The 22631-nt window shown below is 42.4% G+C and overlaps 1 protein-coding gene across 1 annotated transcript in view; it reads left to right on the top strand.

The window, feature by feature from the left end:
• The first annotated feature begins 13515 nt into the window (after positions 1–13515).
• Positions 13516–22631, top strand: part of TNIP3 (TNFAIP3 interacting protein 3) — a 39204-nt gene continuing 30088 nt past the window's right edge. The window contains 3 exon segments of the mRNA XM_034063319.1: positions 13516–13562; positions 14319–14425; positions 14428–14453. Of these exon segments, the coding sequence (XP_033919210.1) occupies positions 13516–13562; positions 14319–14425; positions 14428–14453 (180 nt within the window).

Raw genomic sequence — 22631 nt, 5'->3', positions numbered from 1 at the left:
AACCAGCGGAGGTTTGGGGGGGAGGGGGGGCATGCTGGTCTCCATGATCTCATTTTTTTTTTTTTTTACTTTAACATCTCTAAAACAGTTCTCCAAATGACTAACAAACTTTTCACAGCTTCATTGCCTTTCGTGGCTGCATTCCACAGCTTAACTCCTGCCCCATTCCAAAAGGATATCTCAAATCCGGTAGACTCATAAATCTCTGGGTAACGTGTCTTCAACCATTTCAACATTAACTTTAGGTCTGTCTCTTTAAGGGTTGCTCCCTTCACCTTAAGAAGGACTGAAAACATCCATAAATCAGGGGCTTCTTCCTTAGTAATTTTCTCCCAAGTCTCAAGATTAAAAGCTTCACCGACTCCCACAATTCTTCCCCTATCTTACGCCATTGATCTTTGGAGAATAACTGTCCCATATTTTCTAACAACCCCCTTCGTCGGCACCAAAATAAAAAGTCCACAAGTTCCTGTCGGGGTATCGAGTACCCTGTTTTCTTCGCTACGCATAGCACTCCTTCTATCGTAGCCTTTTCTATCGCTGATACAGCGAAACCCATCCCGAACCAGACCGCAGTCTGCCTGACTCACCGGTCAGCCGTGGCCACGTAATTTGAGCTCCTTTCCTGCCTCTCTCGGGCAGCCGGGATCTCCACCTTCTCTCGTCCACAGTCTCTCTCTCTCCTGGTATCACGTCGGGGTCACCAGAATGCCGCGGCCAGGTGGAGGGGAGAAAACACCGATACGATGTAGGTTCACAAAATGCTCCGTTTATTGATTACAAGGCTGCTCTTAATATACTGTCTTACACGCGATCATGCATTACTTGATTGGCTGCTTTGCTTTGCCCACGAGGGATACACGCTCCCCTTTACCTCTCCTGATTGGTTTCACACCTTCGCTTCAGCTTAGCGTTACATCATGCTTCTGCAATTACTGGCATCCTGTTATTGCATTCTTGTTTTCCTGATCTTGACACTTCTTCTTCTTTTAACCTGGGGTCATAAGTTCACTTTCTCACAGCTTGCTGTAGGCCTGTTCAAGCGCCCATGCTCGACCCCCAACAGTCTTGAACACTGCCAAGGATGGCGCATTCACAACCTCCCTGGGCAACCCAACCCAGTACCTCACCACCCTAACAGTAAAGAATTTCTTCCTTAGATCAAGTCTAAAGCTCTGCTGTTTAAGTTTCAACCCGTTACCCCTTGTCCTATCACTACAGTCCCTAATGAAGAGTCCCTCCCCAGCAACCCTGTAGGCCCCCTTCAGATACTGGAAGGCTGCTATGAGGTCTCCACACAACCTTCTCTTCTCCAGGCTGAACAACTCCAACTTTCTCAGCCTGTCTTCATATGGGAGGACCTCCAGTCCCCTGATCATCACTGTAGCCCTCCTCTGGACTTCTTCCAACAGTTCCATGTCCTTTTTATGTTGAGGACACCAGAACTGCACACAATACTCCAAGTGAGGTCTCACAAGAGCAGAGTAGAGGGGCAGGATCACCTCCTTTGACCTGCTGGTCACGCTCCTCTTGATGCAGCCCAGGATACGGTTGGCTTTCTGGGCTGTGAGTGCACACTGCTGGCTCATCTCCATTTTCTCATTGACTAACACCCCCAAGTCCTTCTCCGCAGGACTACCATGAATTTCCTTTTTGCCCAGCCTGTAGCTGTGCCTGGGATTGCTCCCACCAATGGGTAGGGCCTTGAACTTGGCATGGTTAAACTTTATGAGGTTAGCATCAGCCCACCTCACAAGTGTGTCAAGGTCCCTCTGAATGGCATTCCTTCCCTCTAGCGTATCAACTGAATCACACAGCTTGGTGTCATCAGCAAACTTGCTGAGGGCGCACTCAATCCCACTGTCCATGTCACCAACAAAGATATTAAACAAGACCGGTCCCAACACCGACCCCTGAGGGACACCACTCGTTACTGGTCTCCAACCGGACATTGAACCGTTGACCACAACTCTTTGAGTGCGACCATCCAGCCAGTTCTTTATCCACCGAGTGTCCACCTATCAAATTGATGTCTGTCCAATTTAGAGACAAGGATGTCATGTGGGACAGTGTCGAATGCTTTGCAAAAGTCCAGGTAGATGACGTCAACTGCTCCACCCCTGTCCGTCAGTTCCGTAGCCCCGTCATAGAAGGCCACCAAATTGGTCAGGCAGGATTTTCCCCTAGTAAAGCCATGCTGGCTGTCACCAAGCATATTTCTCTTTTTCATGTGCCCTAGCATGCCTTCCAAAAGAATCTGTTCCCAGATTTTGCCAGGCACAGAGGTGAGACTGACTGCTCTGTAATTCCCCGGCTCATCCATTTTCCCCTTCTTGAAAATGGGGGTTATATTTCCCATTTTCCAGCGTTCAGGAACTTCACCTGTCTGCCATGATTTTTCAAATATGATGGCCAGTGGCTTTGCAACTTCATTCACCAGTTCCTTCAGGACCCGCGGATGGATTTCATCAGGTCCCATGGACTTGTGTACATTCAGGTTCTTAAGATGGTCTTGAACCAGATCCTCATGTACAGTGGGCCCTAGGTTTTCACAGTCCCTGCGTCCGCCTTCCAAGACTCGGGTGCTGTGGTCAGAGTCTTTGCCAGTGAAGACCGTGGCAAAGAAGCCATTCAGAACCTCAGCCTTCTCCAAGTCCTGTGTAGCCAGTTCTCGCGAAAGCTTCCGGAGGAGGCCTACATTGTCCTTAGTCTGTTTTTTAGCCGCTACATACCTATAAAATCCCTTCCTATTATCTTTAACATCCCTTGCCAAGTTTAGGTCCAATTGGGCCTTAGCTTTCCTAACTTGGTCCCTGACTACCCTGACAACATCCCTGTATTCATCCCAGGCCACCTGTCCTTGTTTCCACCTTTTATAAGCCTCTTTTTTCTTGTGAATTTTTCTCAGCAGCTCCTTATCCATCCAAGAGGGTCTCCTGGCCCTCCTGCTGCACTTCCTTCTAGTCAGGATGCAACACTCCTGAGCTTGTAGCAGGTGATCCTTGAATATTAACCAAGAGTCTTGGGCCCCCTTGCCCTCTAGGGCTATATCCCATGGAACCTTGCTAAGCTGGTTCCTGAAGAGGCCAAATTCTGCTCTCTTGAAGTCCAGGGCAGTGAGCTTACTGCACACTCTTCTCACTGTCTTGAGGACCTCAAATTCAACCATGTCATGATCACTGCATCCAAGACTTCCCTGGAGAGTCACATTTACAACAGCGTGCATTTCTAAGTTGCTTAGGAATGGTGTTCCTGCCAGCCAAACAATGCCTTGTTATGGGTTTTGCAAATGGCTCTTTTTCTCTTTTAGCCTGGGATTTTGAAGCTTGGCTAGAAAACATGAAATTTCAATAAACCAGAGCTGCATTCCTCATCTAAATCAGATCCTTGTTACCTTCTCACCATTAAACTTTTGTTCTTGTAGTAGCACAACTTTTTGTAGGTAGTAGAACTTCCTATATCTTGAATTTTTTTCTCACAGCTTTGTTTCCTTCCCAGACATGTGAGCCTTGTAGCTGAAGTGATCTGTTACTGTGCTGCCTCTTTATACTGCAGAACTCAATTCCAAAGCTATTGTACCTGACAGATCTTAAGTCTTAGCTTGGGTTGCACAAGAAAATTCCATCATTTCTTTTTCCTCTCATAAAATCACAGTTTCACTGTTATGAGATCTCCATTAAAGATTGTTCAGAAAAAAACATCTCGGGCACTATCAGTGAATATCATAGATATTAATCTTGCTTTTATCCTGCAGCATTTTTCCATTTCACTTCTGTATTTTATCTCTTGGGAAGTTTCTTGTCCATACTTTTGCAGTTACTAATAATGAAGAGCTTTTTTTGTTTGTTTTTACTGCATAATTGAAAGCTGATGAATACTGAAGTACTTTCTTCCCATCTTGCTCACCTCCAAATAATTTGTCATGCTAATTAAGGTTGGATATAGATCAGGAGCAAATACCATTTGAAAGGCTCATGCAGAGCTATTCTATGAAATATTCCTAGTTTGCAAGTGTTTTTCTGAAGATTTCTGTATATTTGACAGATCTGTGATTGCTTGATAAATGAATTTAAAACAAATCAAAGCTATTTATTGATTATATGATATTTTGCCAATATATTATACTTTTTTAACTAATTTGCATTTTATTAACACCAATTTGCTTTCACAGAAATTTTATACAATAGATATGTTCAAAGTATCATTGACTTTTCCCCCCAGATCTGTGCACACTAATTGGCTTGAGTCAAACCTAAGAATTTCCAGTGAAGAAAATATTTCTTCATTTATCAAAAGAATTATTAAGTATTAAAAATGTTGAGTATTAAAGTATTAAGAAGTATTAAAGTATAAAGAGAAGTATTAAAAATCATGAGTTTATGTGCAGTATCTGAAAATCCCTGAGAGCTGCATTTAAATATCAGAGGGGCTCAGATAACTTAAAAGGCAAAATTTGTTTCAAAATACAGAAAAATCTTGGGGTTTTCTTTAGGTGACATCTTTGGTTGTCATCATACATATTCTAGCAACTTCTCAACATGTGGTAAGCCCCCCCCCCCCAAAACAGAAAAGCTTAAATCCTCGCAACTACTGAACTCATCATCTTTTAATAATCAGATGTTGGTGGTTTTTTTTCTTTTAAATTTTGTGGCCTCTGGTGATTGGAGAGAGAGGGTGACTACAGGAATCCAGAGAAGCACTGAGGGTGTTTGGAGGTATGCTGCACATGGCTTTGATGGCTTGATGATAATTTAGAGCTTCCTCTGGTCACTTCTTATGTGACTCTTATGAGTGTTGGAAGTATAATCATCATATTTTTGACACAGAACTAATGTTTTGTAGCCTTTCAAATTACCTTGTATGCTTTAAACTCATATGTGGAATGACTGATATGGTAAGCTCAAATGCAGGTCTGTGTCACCCGAGCCCTGGGCATGACTGTGGTTATTTTTTGGTGACATTTATGCCACTAATTCCTACTTGAAGTAGTGATTTATACTCGTTGGGGAGTAATTTTCTCACTTTTAGATGATGGTTCTTGACATCTTAAATACAAATGTGTTTAGAAATTGTTAAATTGACTGATTTACAAAGAGAGAAATATACCTGAAAATTGGTTTTCTATCTGTTTCAGCTTAGTAAAAAAAAAGTGGTATATTGATTTTTAACAAAATTGTCTAGTTTAAAGAAGTGTTTTGTACCTGCTACTTCAGCCAGTTTGTGTGTGTCAACAGAAGCATTTTCACACTGCCAGTGGTACAGGTCCACTACTGATAGGACTAAAGAGCTGTAGAGCACTCTCTCTCTGTGCAAAGTCACCCTGCTACATCCAGTACAACAAAGCAAATACAGAGATGACATTGCACATTTTCTTTCCCTGGACTGACTCCAGAGAACCCCTAGTGTAGAGCTGCTCTGGAGTCACATCTGCTCTATGCAGAGAGCCAGGCATTCAGTTCTGGATAGAAATAGTGTGTAGCAGTTAACAGTTCTTTGGTCTGGTCCACTTCAAGGGTTTTCTGTTATTTTGGGTTTTAATTTACTTCAGTTGCTGCATAGTAACTCAAGGAATATAAATAGACTCCTTATGCAGCTGTGGACATCACAGGTCCATGGGAAGGCACCTGCAAATTAAGTTCTTTGGGGTAGTTGCTGTTCTGAATCTGCTGTTACCCTAACCAAGGGGATTGTACTTACTACTAAGATCAGTTTTATGTATTTGACATTAAATCTTCCTGCTTCACATAGGTCAGGTACCAGTTTCATTTTATCTGAACAAAATAGGGTAAGGCAAAACTGAGGAACCTAGCTACTCTTTATTTTTGGCAAAAATCAAGCTTTAGATTTTAAATTTTAGTTATAGACTGTCTAATATTGAAGTTTCAGCACTTCATCAGGAAATAACAGTGGAAGGAGAGAACTGGCAGATCTTGCTGTGTTTGTGGTTTTTTTCTCGTGCTACATTTACATGACTGAAGCTGCATTTTCGACAAACAGCATTGAATGCAAAAGCAGAAAGCCATGGAATGCAGTGGCTGTTTCAAGGTTGGCTCAGTAGTGCTATGAGAGTATCAAACCTGGGAATATCTAGGTAGGAGGAGGTCACAGAGATGTTACAGGTTTTATTTCTTAAGAGGAAAAAAAAATCTTCAAGGCTTTATTCCTCTTTCAGGTTAGTTTCAGTGAGTGTTGTTTAGGATCTCATTTATCAAATGTTTTTTTATTTCTTCAGTAGCTCTTCCATTTTGATCACATTTACAGTAATAATCCATTTCTTCCTCCCACTCCTCCTACACAACATCCACACACAACTAATTTATAACCTAATGGCTTGTTTATCAACAGCATTTACAATTATATACATTCCACTTTCTTTCAAGGGTATTTTGCAATATGGGTAGTACTTAAATGAGGTAAGTTTATTCAGTCTGGCTGTGACATGCCCTGGATATTTTGCAATACAAAAATGGGTATCACTGAAAGGCTAACTTGTTAATGAGTTTACTCTTTATGTATAATTTCATAGAATCATAGAATAGTTAGGGAAAGGGACCTTAAGATCATCTACTTCCAACCCCCCTGCCATGGGCAGGGACACCTCACACTAAACCATATCACTTCCATTTATTAGATGTATTAGCTGTTTTCTGCTCCCTCTGCTGTGACAGTATGTCCCTTTATGGAGCTGGCCTGTAAAATTGAATCACTGAGCTGATCTAGGTAGGAAAAAACAAGTCAAAACTTTCCTTTCTCTGCTCTGGCTGGCTTATTTCTGACACTCATTTTACACTGCATTCCAACAAAATATTGCTTTGGTACAGCTGAATAACAAGTGAATTATAGAGTGGGGCTGGGGGAAATGGGCAAAGCTTTAGGAAAATAAAATGCTCTTAAGCTAGAACTAGACTAGGAGAAAGCAAAAGAGAATGGGTCAAGAGCAGTGCAGGATTTAACATTTCCAGTATGGATGTCTGTGAAGTGCATTTTGCATAACATGCTGAAATTCCAGTGTGATGAGTGCCTCTCTGGTTCTGATTGCCTTTAAAATTAAGATTTCATTAGAATTCATGAGTCATCCTGTCATTCTTGAGCCATGTGTTTTTGTTCTTTTGAAATGTGTCTTTTATATGTGTATGACCTGATAATTTTTAGTGCAAATTAATACACTAACCAAAAAGTGCTTTTTTTTGGCCTATTTGGGTATATATGTAGGAAGTACTCAGGGCTTGTACCACTGATAAAGTTGGTGGATGAGCACCAAGGAAATCTTTTTACTGAATATTTTCAATTATTGTGAAAGCCCATAAATATATGAGCAAAACTGATCCCGTTTTGCTTCAGGTTGTTCATGTTCTTAAAACCCTTGACACAAAGCAAAAAATTTATGTAATTCTGAGCAATCCTTTACATGACCATTATAACCCCTTTCTTCTAGAGTCTTAATCTTTGAGGTAACTCAGTTTTATCCATCTTGGTTTTAATTTGTCTGATCTAATAAAAACATTCAGCATTACATTGCATATTATAGTTATAAAAACACTTCTCTTGGTAACAAACACTTGCATGTGGTATGATAACCTGGTTGAATCTCTTTCACTCGATTTCATAAGTGTAGACTTAGATTTAGCACAACCTGTGCTACCAGTACAGGTCAGACTCACTGCGGTAATTTTTTTTTGTTGTGAAGAATTAGAAATTATTAAAAAAAAAAAAAGCAAAAAAAGCTCTTCGGAACTGACATGCTTTACCAAAAAGCCCATCAGAAAGGAAAGGCAAAGATGTTACTCTCCAGTAGCTCTCCCTTGTGCGTCAACAGTTTAGGAAGCAGTGAAGGCAAATCGAAGTGAGTGACAATGCTGTTGAACTGGCATTAGCCTGGGCATACTCAGCTAGGCCAATCTTGCTGGCTTTCAGATACTTTTCACTACTTTGCCCTGTATCTTAGACTGGATAGGAGAGGGCGGATGTTCTCCCATGCTCTGAACATACAATAGCTGTGCTGGCTTGTATAGGCATGCATTAAATCAAGGTGTCCAGCACTGAGGGACACACTGCAACATCTGCATATGACTAAGAGTCAGAAGATATACAGCATACTTTGTCAAGCTGCAGGGGTGGAGGAGATGTCCCCACCCCAGCAGAAGTTAGTGAGAGGACTTCTGGAGAGCTGCTTGTTTGTGCTGGCTGGGTGTGCAGCTGGGTCACAAAGTGATTTGGGAATTGCTGAATTTAGCAGCTTCTTTCTGTGTTTTTTCCCAGCTCTGCAGAGCTGTGCCATGGAAAAATGGGAGCACCCACTACAGGTTTCCAGCAGGGGAGTGTGCAGCAATCTCCCAAATCTGGCTGACCATCCCATCACTGCAGAACAGGAACTGACATATCTGATAAATAGCTTTCTCTATATTCACTGCTTTCTTTTTTTTTTCTCCCCTTTCAGTTTTCCAGAACTTTCTTTGCTTCTTGCATGAATTTTAACAATATAGGTGTTGTTTTTTCAGTAACTGCTAACCTGTATCCCTTTCACGTGGCCTGTTTTCCAGAACATGGGCTACAATGCTGTGTGTAGCTTGTCAAATGCAGCTGAGACTGCCAAAATGTCTAAGCCCAGTGGGATGAATCAGAGGTGGGGGGCATTCTGAAATCTGAAGGATTTTTCTTGGGTTTTTTTATTCAGACAAGCATGGTCAGATTTCATTTAGTAATTTTATTTTTTGTGTTTGTCTCAGTGGCAGAAGGGGGTATTCATTCTAGGTCAATGTTTTTCAAATTTTGTTCTTCAGTTAGCTAAAATGCAAGTTTAGGCACCAAGATAAGGCTTAATTCCTATTAATACTCAGTATTTGCAGCTCCCATTGAAAGCAAATGAATACAGCTTTCCATACTTCAGTGTGGTTTTGTTATGATTAAACAGACACTCATAAAACTTAGGCAAGCTGGAGTCAAGTTTCACATGAAACTGAACTGACTTTTTTGTTAATGGGATCCTTGTAATCAGTGATTACCAGATGGATGTGAAATGTGTGAAATGCCAGCAGGAACGGGAGTTAGGAGGTGGGAATGATGCCAAACACCTCAAATCTTCTCCTGACAACCTTTCATTTTAAATTTCTGCTCTGCACATAGATAAAGCAGCATGGTTTCTATAAAATGTTCAGCTATGGTTTCACATGAAGTTGATGTTACCAATAAAGAGAGTGACTTGTAAGTGAAAACTTACTTGCTTTAAATAGCAGGTTTCACTCATGATGGCTCCCCACTTTTTTCCAGTGGTCATAATTTTAAGTATCCTTACAATAGGTCTAATGAAACCTGCCAGTCTTCTAATTCCAGCAACTATCATATGCTGTGGTTTGTAATTTTGATCTGAAGAGGAGAGTAAGACTTCTGGGCTCCTTTTCTATTGAGCTAGAGATGTCCCACATAGCCTGCAGAAACATACCCAGGGCTGTTACCCACCTGCAGCACAGGAGAGTAATGTTTCCTCTGCATGAGGTGGCATTGGCTCATTCATTGTGCCATCTGTTCTCCCACTTGTGATGGAGAGTGGGTGATACCTCATAAAATTAAGAAAAATGAAACACCAAAACATTACTGTTTTCCCTGGTTGGAGTTTTCATCCAAAAAGGAGTAAATGAATGTGGACTGTTTACTTTTCCCCCAGTGCGTGTCCTGTTCTCTGGAAGGGGTGTTTTATTTTCTTCTTTCTTTTCAGAAATGCAGTGCTAGACACTAAGTGGCCCTGACCAGAGGGGCCTCCATCAGCTACTGTACATTAAATTTCCTGGCTGCATTTCCAAATGGTGTTCATCTGTTGATTTTGCTAGCACTGTTAGTACATCACTGAAAATATCTCAGGCCTGCATGGGAGACAGACACAAATGAATCATGGACTTGCTTTCCTCCAAGGGTGCAACCCAGCTATGAGCCCAGGTTGGTAAGGTGGTGATGCATTCAGATCCTGGCTGAGGCTGAACTAGGGGGTAAATGGGCTGGGTATAGGTCTTGTTCTATTTGTGGTGATGCTCAATTCAGGAAAAGAAAGAATAGTAGTGGAAAGTCAGCCATGTAATTGCATCAAAATCATAGCTTCCTGCAGAAATTGCTATATGTAAGACCTGAATCGACTCATCATGTTCAAGCTATATCTGCAGGGCAAGCAGCTTGTCAGAAAGGGCTGTGAAAGGGGGTCTTTTCAACAAGGTGCCTACTGAAGCTAAGAAAGTGTCCTAGAAGGCATACAAGCTCTTCTGGCTATTTGACTTTATAGAAAAAGAGAAAGCACTGAGGGGAGGAAAAAAAAAAAAAAAAGAAGAATCACACACACACAAAAAGAAAACCAAACAAACCCAGATTTGTCACTGTTCTTGTTTTTTAAACTCTTAGTTTTCAGTTCTTTCAATGCTTTCCTGCCATCTCCCACCAACTTTCTGCATGTGTGCATTTCAGTGGGGGAATTAATCTGCTCAGAAAGCGCATGCTTGTTCTGCTTGTCTGAGTTTTCCATTTAATTGGTTTTCATGACAAAACTTCAGCTCCCTTTATGTTAGTGATCCACATGCAACTATGTGAGTCCTGGGTGATGAGTCTGGGTGAGGGTGCTCCATTTACTGCTTCTTTAGAGAGACACACATCTGTAACTTGCTCATGGCTCATTTAAAGCCTGAAAAAGTTGGTAAAAAAAATTTAATTGGCATTCCTGAGGTTGGAACTCAGCCCAACTGCTGTCCATCAGGAAGAAATTCAATTATGGTCGTGGTAGCATAATTAAGCAGAAGATCCCAATGAAGGGGAATGATACATTCCTGATGTTATATTCCTGATGATACAGGGTATAAGAGTGATGTGGCAGCATCGAAACCCTGTCCCAGAGGACAGGAACCTCCAGGCTCAGAGGAAAACAGCACCATGTGATAAGGAATGTGACGTTTAATGTGAACCAGTTAGTCGATGTCTTTTTACATGTTGCATATTTGTTGAGAGGAATAGTCAAAGGCTGGGAGACACTAAGTGCCTGTGTATCAGTTTACTTCTCTACTGAGATGGGATGGATTATAGATGCAGCTTCACTTAACCACTGCCCTCTCCCTCCCTCCCCACCCCTTTTTTATTTTTGCTTATTTTCAGAGAAACCAAATGTATTTCCATTAAGAACATGCACCTCTTGTGTTGTTGTGATTTGTGTAATTCCTAAAATTAAACAAAACTATTAAAGAATAATTGTTTCTGTTCACATTAACAGCACACAGCTTCTCCAGATGTGGCATTTGACAGCCAAACAGCTGCTGGCTATTAAATGTGCCTTAAATGTACCTTCATTCCTTTGTTGTAAAGGGAACAGAAGTGTAGGGATGTTTATGGGGTGATAGGCAGATATTTTGGCCACATCAGATTCCAGCAAATTTTAACTGGTTTCTCTGCTATAGTTGCAGTATGTACGTGATTTAACCCCTATCATACACCTTGCCTTATGGAGCTCTCTTCTTGGGAATGGAGTAAGATTCTTTCTAATCTCACACCTCCCAAGCAGCAGTACCAGCACTTTTTTTGCAACATCTGGGACATCTCGCTCCAAGGGCACTGCAGTTCTTTTGCTAAGAGGCTGCTGCTGCTAGTGGCTGGCTTTCCAGCTCTCTCTCCCTTTGAAATACTGGATGAATTTTTTGGTTTTGAGAAACTTACATAAAAAATTAAGTTGGAAATAATTTGAAAAGATATATTGCCACTTTTTAAAGCTTGTTTTTAAAGTATTTCTTCCTAATGGCAAAAGGCAGGCGTTCTTTTCTGTTTGTACCAACATGTTACACTTTTTGCCCAATATATTGTTTTTTAGAGTGGTACATGTGAGGTTGGACGTAGAATGAATGGAACTCAGTTTCATGAGATAGGGCTCAGATTCCTAAGCCTGAACTCTGAAGATATGCTTACTGGGTGTTGACTGTTGTAATAATACCACTGATCCTTGGGGAGCAGAACCACACTGTAACTATTCTCTATCAGCTCAGAATCTACTAAACTTGTAAGAGCTCAAGAGAATGCAACTTTTTTTCCTCTAACAAAAGTATTTTGTTTTCTTGGCAAGATTTTGTTCTTCACATTGATTGTTGGACTGGAAATTCTTTGCTATTTAGTCTTAACTGGATAAGATAATAATGTAAAAATCCTAATGTATTTACTTGAAGAAAATCTAGGAATCCTACAAAAGTGGATTAAAAGAGACTGTAAATCCTGTAAAATAATATAGAACATAAAAGAATAAACTTGTCCTACAGATCTGTTAAGATTTATATGCCTAATTTTATTCTTAATTTAACTCTTTCTAGTACAAATTAGATGAAATATTATGTAATCCAGGTCTCATTCTCTCTCATATTCTAAAGTCTTTATTTCCGCAATGGAATGCATTGTTATAAAGAAGGGGCATACCACCTGAAACAGTTTGCCTTGAAATTTGCCATGTTTTTTAATCTATCTGAACTAGCTCATCCTCCATAATTCAAATGCAGAAACTAATTTCTTTCTCTAGATCTGCTCCTTAGGCTTAGCCAAGCAGGAATCTGATGTCACAAATGCCCCCTCACAGAGCTGAAGCATGTGCTTAACCCCTAGACTCTGGAATTAATTTCCTGTCAAAACCTGACTCTCTGGTATTGGCATCTGGCTGTAAATCTTGGTTTAAAACTTTTTTTTTCCCCAATTGTTTATGGTGTGTATTTGTGCTTTCACTAAACACAGGAGAGTGACCCCAGCACACCAATGTTGAAATTATTTCAAATAAGATTGTATGTCTTCGGTATTAATATTTTGCAATAAATGCCTTGGGACAAGTTGTTGGTACATCCATTGTTGTCACATAACTGCTGTTAGAAAATAATAATACCAGTTCCCAAGGAAAACCAGGGAGAGCCAAGGTCTCACAAGTGGTACCAGCTGCAGACCTGGGACTCTTCATGGAGCTTTTTAGTTCCTGGCTATTTGATAAACATGAAACAAGTGTGTATTAGTGGAAGCTGATCTGTCTTCTGCTGCTTCTCCTGAGAAAAAAGACAGACTGCAAGGATGCTTTTGACTGTTTCAGAAGCCACTGGTGTCCACACCTCACGCTTTCTTTCTGGTGCCATCATACTCTGGCTCTAGTTTTGGACCAAATATAGTTTTTTGAATCAGTTACATGCATTATTTAATAAAATTCCCTCTGCATGTGCAACTAGAACTTCACTGCCTAACCCTGTGAGGACAGCATGGTTTATTTAGCTGGGTGGCATTGACCTCTGTAGGAATTTAAGTCCCATTCACATACAAAGCACATGCTAGGCACAATTATTCTTTTGAGTCCCAGCTGAAACACTGATTTTCTGTAAAAACTATGCAGCCATTGATAAATAATTAATTACAAAAAGCCGATAGAACCTAGAAATCAAAATGGTGCAAAGATGTACCAGAGAACAAAATGTGAAAACAATTTTAAAGTCTGCTAAGTGAAAACGTGGGAGAAACTAAAAATATCTTTGACGTGGTATGCAGTTAACCTCTAGCAGTGAAATCCTGCATGGATATGGCAACTTGTAAGCCAAAGAGAACTGCCCTGTTCTCTTTGAATAATATAAGAGAATAATAAGAAAATTCTTGGAGGATGTGCCTAGAAGGATATTGGCTACTACTTTTCAGATATGACATGAAATTATGAGTAAGGTTGGGTGCTCTCCTTTTCCTCCAAGCTGCTAAAAGTTATGCTGAGAGACCATCTTCCTTCATTATAGCTGTAGGTTCTGCTTTCCTGTGAAATGTCTTAATTTTCCCAAAAATGAAATTTAGCAACCAACCCAAAGTTTACAAAAATGAATATTCTAATCTTTTATTGGCTTCTACATTAATCATATCATGCTATGTAAGCAGGATGAGTTGTGCATCTACCTTCATATACTTTAGAAAGCTTTTGCATGTAGAAAGCGTATACTTTCTCCCGTATGATCACATGAAAATGCTTTTAGCATTCTCTGAGGATTGATTTTACAAAACAAATTAACTCCCACATTTGAATGGATGTAATTTTTCTGATTGTTTTTAAAGATTACCTATTTGCATAATTTAATTATTAAAATCCAAAACATCTAAGTTTAGAAGATGCTGGCAACAGCACAAAGGTGTAATGGTATTAATGATGCAGAAATGTACCTGTGAATCTCACAAAACCAAAAGCAGTTTTGAAAAAAATGCTTTCTGCAGAAGCTTAATACTGTGTGCCCTCTAGAGCTGATCAATTTACCTTCCCTGTGCTTCTAGTTTCCATGTGAGGTTTAACACTTCTATTTCTTTCTAAGCAGGTGTGAAAGCCAAGAGCTTGATGTTGAAATAAGGAGTCTGATACAGAAGAGTAACACTTGCCAGTCTGGTGAGGACCCCAAACCTATTGCCCAAGAGAGTCAAAACCTCAGAGAGCTTCATGTTCCCTTAAGGTAAACACAGGCTGCTTTTGCAGTGTTTATCTGCCAGGAAAGGACATCCAGGGCATATTCCCTGGGTGACTTGATTTAGATTTTTGAAATGATGCAATGAACTTGCTATACTTTTATTTTTTTTCTGATACAGCTTCTATCTGTTATGAAGAAGACTGAGGGAGAAGATATGTTTTATAGTGCTTTAAAAAGTCACCTAAACCCACTGATGATCTGAAGTGCCAGTCCCTGTAGCCAGCTGTGCTTTTTGGATTGTGCTTTTTGTCTCTAAATTGGAGAGACATCAATTTGATAGATGAACCACTTGGTGGATAAAAAGCTGGCTGGATGGTCGCACTCAAAGAGTTGTGGTCAACGGCTCAATGTCCAGTTGGAGATCAGTAATATATAGTATCCCTCAGGAATCAGTGTTGAGTCAGGTCTTGTTCAACATCTTTGTCACTGACATGGACAGGGGGACTGAGTGCGCCCTCAGCAAGTTTACTGATGACACCAAGCTGTGTGGTTCGGTTGATACACTGGAGGGAAGGAATGCCATTCAGAGGGACCTTGACATGCTTGTGAGGTGGGCTGATGCCAACCTTATGAAATTTAACCATGCCAAGTACAAGGTCCTACACCTGTATCAGAACAATCCCAGGCACAGCTACAGGTTGGGCAGAGAAGTGATTCAGAGCAGCCCTGCAGAGAAGGACTTGGGGGTGTTGGTTGATGAGAAACTGAATGTGAGCTGGCTGAAACTGAATGTGTGCGTGCGCAGCCCAGAAAGCCAACTGTATCCTGGGCTGCATCAAAGGAGGGTGACCAGCAGGTCAAAGGAGGTGATCCTGCCCCTCAGCTCTGCTCTTGTGAGACCTCACTTGGAGCATTGTGTGCCGTTCTGGTGTCCTCAACATAAAAAGGACATGGAACTGTTGGAACAAGTCGAGAGGAATCCACAGTAATGATTAGGGGACTGGAGCACCTCCTGTATGAAGACAGGCTGAGAAAGTTGGGGCTGTTCAGCCTGGAGAAGAGAAGGCTGCGTGGAGACCTCATAGCAGCCCTCCAGTATCTGAAGAAGGCCTACAAGGATGCTGGAAAGGCACTCTTCATTAGCGACTGTAGTGATAGGACAAGGGGTAATGAGTTTGTTAGAAGAGGGTGAAATTTTATGTTAAAAATAATTATATTTGAAAGTTTGTAAATCAGTAGAAGGCCTATATATATTAACAGGTTGTAACTTTGCTGTTCTGTACCTTAGGTGTAACTTTGCTGTTCTGTACCTTAGTTGTAATTTCGCAGTTCTGTACTTTAGTTAATCTATAACTAAGCATCACAATGGTAGTCTTAGCAGTAGAAATTAACACAGTCATATATGAAGAATGGTGCATGGGTGGATTTAAGAAAGTATTGTAAAACCGTATCCAAGCAGAACATACAGATTGACCAGAGGCAGCCAAGTGAAAACAAGAGAATGCTGGCATCCACATAATGGTTGGGGCCTGTCCAAAGAACAGACAGGTGAAAAGGTGTCATGGTTTGAGCATGTTTTGAGGGTGTTTTTTGTTCAAGGTTTTTTCCAGCCAGGTGGAGGAGGGGAGGCCGGGAGGAAGGAGAGACAGGACACCTGACCCAGGCTAGGCAAGGAGGTATTCCATACCATAGCACGTGATGCCCAGGATGCATACTGGGAAAGAGAAAGCTGGAGGGGAGAGCTGGAGAGGAAAATGGAGGAGGGAGCACATGGTGCTCGGCCAGGAAGGGTGGAGTGAGTTATGGGTCGGTGGCTGGTGGGGTGTTGTATTCTTTTCACTTGCTGTTTGCTGTATCATTATTATTTGTAGTAGTGAATGGCAGTAGGGGTTTTGTGTTATGCCTTAGCAATTAAACCGTTCTTATCTCAATCCGTGGGGGCTACATTCTTTGGATTCTCCTTCCTAACTCTCCGGGAGTTGGGGGACTTGGTTTAAACCACGACAAAAGGACAAAGCAAAGAATTCTTACTTCATCTGAGGAAGACTCCTTACTTCATCAGGATGACCACCAGAGGGGGGCTGCGCAAGTGCAGAAGAGGCTGATGCCGTAATACACTGATGAGGCAATCCCTGATGCATATGTATTAGTTAAGGTAGCAATTTAGGTTTAATATGCATTAACTGCGAAACTTTGATGTATAAATTGCGAACGCGATGCGATGAGGTCAAAGCCAGATTTGGGCGAGTGCCCCTGGTTTCCCAGCGCTGCAATAAAGCACCTCATATAACCATTCCGGTGGTTATGTGTGCATTCTTACGCTAACAGGTTCAAACAAACAGGGGAAGTTCAGGTTAGATATAAGGAAAAAGCTCTTTACTGTGAGAGAGTTGAGGCACTGGAATGGGTTGCCCAAGGAAGTTGTTAATGCTCCATCCCTGGCAGTGTTCAAGGCCAGGCTGGACAGAGCCTTGGGTGACATGGTTTAGTTGTCCTTACTCATGGCAGGGGGTTTTGAACTTCATGATCTTAAGGTCCCTTCCAACCCATAGAATACTTATTCTATGATTCTATAACACAGATCCACAAAACTGTATATCCTAAGAGTACTGACATTTCTTTAGATTGCTGTGATTGGTAGTTCTGACTTAACTGAGCAGGGATAGGCAGAACAAAGATCTTTGGGAGTTTCAGAAAGTTTGTTGGATAAAGAGTAAGAGAGAAGAAAAAAAATTATTCAGACCCACACTTGTGTGGGTACTACAAACAGAAAATTGTGAGCCACCTGCTAAGAATGGTAGGTAGTCTTTGCTTGCAGTGAAGCAGCGGTTAATAAGCACAAGAGAAACTTCTTCAAGGTTTCTGTCTCAGTTTCCCTCTTCTCTGAAATAGCAAGCTGGGTTTTATCATGCAGTAGAAAGTCAAAAGGAAATTCCCATTTTCTGCAAACTGGGAAAAGGAGGAGAGAGAGGGATGGAGGAGTGGTTAAGCCATGAATGCCATGTACCTGCAAGAGATGACACTTACTTGCCTATGTGACTCCGCTATGGGGTGGGAGTAAGGAAACCTCAGAAGACTGCACCCTGGGGCAAGATGGGGGAAATTAATGCGGAGGTAAAGGAGAGATAACTCTCTTCTATGAAATCCAAAATTACATGTAACATCTTTCACATGTAAACCGCCATCTCCAAAGTGACTCATGACTTTAGGGCATGCAGGTCAGCTGAACCTTAGGAGATGCCCCAGAGTCAGGTTAATGGGATTAGAAACTGTGAGAGAGAAGCCACAGAAACGAATGGGGATTCCTGGCTGCAGAGGAAGAATAAGCATGGTGAAACATAAGTCAGCACAGAATCAAACAGCATTGAGCTATGAAATTTCAGGGCAGAACAGCAAGCCACAAATGGCCTGTGGTGTTGCCTGGTTCCCCATGTTAGCTTCCCACCAATAGGAGATATGTAGGAAAGTATTTGGGGCATGTGGGGAGGAAAAAGGATGTGCTCACCTCAACTGTTTCTGTGGAGTGCTTCAGCAGTTTGAACACAACACCATGGCAGTGCTTAAATCTGTAGAGCTTTTGTGCTTTTTGCATTTATAGTACTTGTTTGCTTGTGAAAGGTCTGTGTATTGTTTTCATAGCTTAAAGGAGGAAGGTTTATTATATTCCTGCACTAGAAACATGCTTGCCATTTTTTTTATATACTTTTAAGTCGAACAGCTTTTCACTTGGCTGGTTATTGAATTGGATTGTGATAAACTGTGATAAGCTCCAACAGCCTCAGTATAAGATGGTAGTTAGTACCTGTGTCAGACTGTGTTGTTTGAAAAAGGAGCTAATGTTTTTCATACTTGTTATACTTTCAGTTATGAGGGCTATAAATTAGTATTTAAAGCAAACAAACAAAATGCAGAAAATCTCAGTTCCTGAAATTAGATGCTGATTTAGACTTAAAAGAGAAAAATCTGTATTTAGGAACAAGGAAAAAGTTAATAATGAAACAAAAGTGTACCCTCCTCTGTAGTGCTGTCACTCATCAGGAAGTTGTTTGTCAGAGCCAGCAAGTAATATCTATTCTGTACCTTTTTTCTGGAGTGAAGAGTATAAATTGAATGCTGCAAAATGGCATTTCCTTCTGAGCTTACAGAATCACAGAATCCCAAGGGTTGGAAGGGACCTCAAAAGATCATCTAGTCCAACCCCCCTGCAAGAGCAGGGAAACCTAGAGTTCATCACACAGGAACTTGTCCAGGCAGGCCTTGAATATCTCCAATGTAGGAGACTCCACAACACCCCTGGGCAACCTGTTGTAGTGCTCTGTCACTCTTACAGTAAATAAGTTCTTCCTCATGTTAACATGGAACCTCCTATGCTCCAGCTTACACCCATTGCCCCTTGTCCTACCACTGGATATCACTGAAAAAAGCCTAGCTCCATCATCCTGACACCCACCCTTTACATATTTGTAAACACTGATGAGGTCACCCCTCAGTCTCCTCTTCTCCAAGCTAAAGAGACCCAGCTCCCTCAGCCTCTCCTCATAAGGGAGATGCTCCACTCCCTTCATCATCTTTGTGGCTCTGCGCTGGACTCTTTCAAGCAATTCCCTGTCCTTCTTGAACTGGGGGGCCCAGAACTGGATGCAATATTCCAGATGCAGCCTCACCAAGGAGAGTAGAGGGGGAGGAGAACCTCTCTTGACCTACTAACCGCACCCTTTCTAATGCACCCTAGGATGCCATTTGCCTTCTTGGCCACAAGGGCACATTGCTGGCTCATGGTCATCCTCCTGTCCACCAGGACCCCCAGGTCCCTTTCCCCTTCACTCCTTTCCAGCAGGTCAACCCCCAACCTGTACTGGTACATAGGGTTGTTCTTCCCCAGATGCAAGACTCTACACTTGCCCTTGTTGAATTTCATCAAGTTTCTCCCCACCCAACTCTCCAGCCTGTCCAGGTCTCACTGAATGGCAACACAGCCTTCTGGTGTGTCAGCCACTCCTCCCAGTTTAGTGTCATCAGCGAACTTGCTGAGGGTACACTCAGTTCCCTCATCCAGGTCGTTGATGAAAATATTAAACAGCACTGGTCCCAGCACCGACCCCTGAAGGCCTCCACTAGTCACAGACCTCCAGTTAGATTAGGCCTGCCTGGACAAGCTCCTGTGTGATGTACTCTAGGTTACCCTGCTCTTGCAGGCGGGTTGGACTAGATGATCTTTCGAGGTCCCTTCCAACCCTTGGGATTCTGTGATTCTGCCCCATTGACCACAACTCTCTGCCTTCTTCCTTTCAACCAGTTCTTGATCCACCTCACTACCTGATCATCAAGCAACCACTTCCTTAGCTTATCTATGAGAATGCTGTGGGAGACAGTATCAAATGCCTTACTGAAATCAAGAAAAACCACATCTACTGCTCTACCATCATCCCTCCACCTAGTCACTTCCTCATAGAAGGCTATAAGGTTGGTCAAACATGACTTCCCCCTCATAAAAGTATGTTGGCTGTTCTTAATAACCCCCTCATCCTTGATATGCTTAGAGATGGAGTCAAGAATAAGTTGTTCCATCACCTTTCCAGGGACGGAGGTAAGGCTGACCGGTCTATAATTACCTGGGTCCTCCTTCTTGCCCTTCTTATAGACTGGTGTGACATTTGCCATCTTCCAATCCTCAGGCACCTCTCCCGTTTCCCACAATTTACCAAAGATGATGGAGAATGGCCTAGCAATGACCTCCACCAGCTCCCTCAGCACCCGTGGGTGCATTCCATCCAGACCCATCGATTTATAGATGTCCAGATTGCATAGCTGATCCCTAACCCAATACTCATCTACCAAAGCAAACTCCTCCTTTGTCCTGACTCTCTGGGGCTATAGGAATCTGGGGCCCCTGGGGAGAGTCTGCAGGAGTAAAGACAGAGGCAAAGAAAGCATTGAGCACCTCTGCCTTCTTTATATCCTCTGTCTCCAGGGCACCCACCTCATTCAACAGTGGGCCTATATTGCCTCTTATGTTAGTTTTATTTGCTATGTATTTGAAGAAGCCCTTTTTATTGTCCTTAACCCGACTAGCAAGATTAAGTTCCAAAGAGGCCTTAGCTGTCCTAATTGCCTCCCTACATCCTCTAACAACTGTCCTATATTCCTCCCAGGTGGCCAGCCCCTCTTTCCATAATCCATAGATTCTCCTTTTCCACATGGGTTTGCCCAGCAGCTCCTTGTTTAACTACGCTGGTCTCCTAGATCCCTTACTTGATTTCCTACCCATTGGGATGCTCTGATCCTGAGCTTGGAAGAAGTGGTCCTTGAATGCTGACCAACTATCTTGAGCCCCTTTACCACCTAGTACCCTTTCCCATGAGATTTCCCTTAGCAGTTGATTGAAGAGGCCAAAGTTGGCCCTTCGGAAATCCAGAACTGTGGCCTTGCTAAGTATTCTATTCCTCCCACACAAGATCCTAAACTCCACCATCTCATGGTCACTGCAGACAAGGCTGCCATTGACAATCACCACTTCAACTAAACCCTCCTTGTTGGTGAGTACTAAATCTAGCAGCGCTCCTCTCCTATTTGGTTTGTCCACCATTTACATTAAGAAGTTATCATCAATGCACTGGAGGAACCTCCTAGACTGTGAATGATTGGCTGTGTGAGTCTTCCAGCAAATATCAGGGTAGTTAAAATTCCCCATGAGGACTAAGGCATGTAGTTGCGAGGCTACTTCCAGTTGCCTATAGAAAGCCTCATTAACTCCTTCGTCCTGATCAGGAGGTCTATAATAGACCTCCACGACTGTATCACCTGTACCAGTCTGTCCCTTAATTCATACCCACAGACATTCCACTTTCTCCTCATCTGCCCCTGGACAGAACTCAATACATTCTAGTTGCTCTCTCACATAAAGAGCAACTCCACCACCTCGCTTTGCTGACCTATCTTTCCTAAAAAGGACATAGCCATCCATGAGCACATTCCAGTCATGTGAGCTGTCCCACCATGTCTCTGTAATTGCCACTAGATCACAGCCTTTAGACTGCACACAGATTTCTAACTCCTCTTGTTTATTCCCCATTCTGTGTGCGTTGGTGTACAGGCATTTCAGGAAGCGAGCAGAGCACGCTGATGGCACTCTCGGGAGGCAGGAGGCCTTCTGGTCTTCATTAATAGTAGAACAATGCCCCACTAGTTCAGCCACGACCCCCTTGCACTTTGAATCTAACCTGAAGCTCTGTGAGTGAGCTCTGCTAACTCTTGTCCTAGTACCCTTTTTATCCTGCAGGACAGGGTCTAAACTATCCTTTCCCACAAATGAAACAATAGATTGATAGTCCTCCCTAGTCCACCATCCTTCAAGCCCTAGCATGTTTCTCTTGGGCTTGTCCCTAACAGGCCCAGTTAAATCCCCTCCCCCCTTTATATCTAGTTTAAAGCCCTGTCAATAAGCCCTGCTAACCCCTGCCCCAAAACCATTTTCCCCCTCTGGGCCTGGTGTATCCCACCTGCCACCAGCAAACCAGGTGTCTCATATAGCAGCCCATGATTGAAAAACCCAAAACCCTGCCTTTGGCACCAGTCACGTAGCCATACATTAATCTGCAGACTCTTCCTATTTATCTCTTCACCCTTGCTTGTAACATGTATGGAGGCAAACACCACTTGCACTCCAGACCCTTTAACCAGCCGTCCCAGGGCCCTGAAGTCTCTCTTCATTGCCCTTGCCCTCCTTGTAATAATTTTATCACTGCCAACCTGAAAAACCAGCAGCGGATAGTAGTCAGAGGGCTGCACCAGATCAGAGAGTTTCTTTTTAACATCTCTAATACGAGCCCCAGGTAAGCAGCAGACTTCCCTGTGGGATGGATCTGGTCGACAAATGGGCCCTTCTGTTCCTCTCAGAAGGGAGTCACCCACCACAATTACTCTTCTTTTCTTCTTGGCTGGGGAAGTTCTAAGGCATGGGGGTGAGTGACAAGCCCTAGGTGACTCACTAGACAGATGTACCTCTCCATCTCCATTTACCTGGCCCTCTAGTTCCAAGACCTCATACCTGTTATTCAAGGGCAACTGGGAGGGAGGAAGGGATTGCAAGGGTTTTCGCTTACGTCTCCAAGGAGAGACCTCCCTCCATACATCCTTGTCCCTTAAGTTCTCTTCTTCTGTCTGACGGTAGGAGGGAAGGGGATCCATCACTTGTTCAACCACTTCCCTCTGCCCCTGCCTTAG

The sequence above is a fragment of the Melopsittacus undulatus genome, chromosome 5 (genome assembly GCF_012275295.1).
Source record: "Melopsittacus undulatus isolate bMelUnd1 chromosome 5, bMelUnd1.mat.Z, whole genome shotgun sequence".
Taxonomy (NCBI): Eukaryota; Metazoa; Chordata; class Aves; order Psittaciformes; family Psittaculidae; genus Melopsittacus; species Melopsittacus undulatus.
Note: the sequence above shows the minus strand (reverse complement) of the source record. Positions and strands in the feature narration are given on the sequence as shown.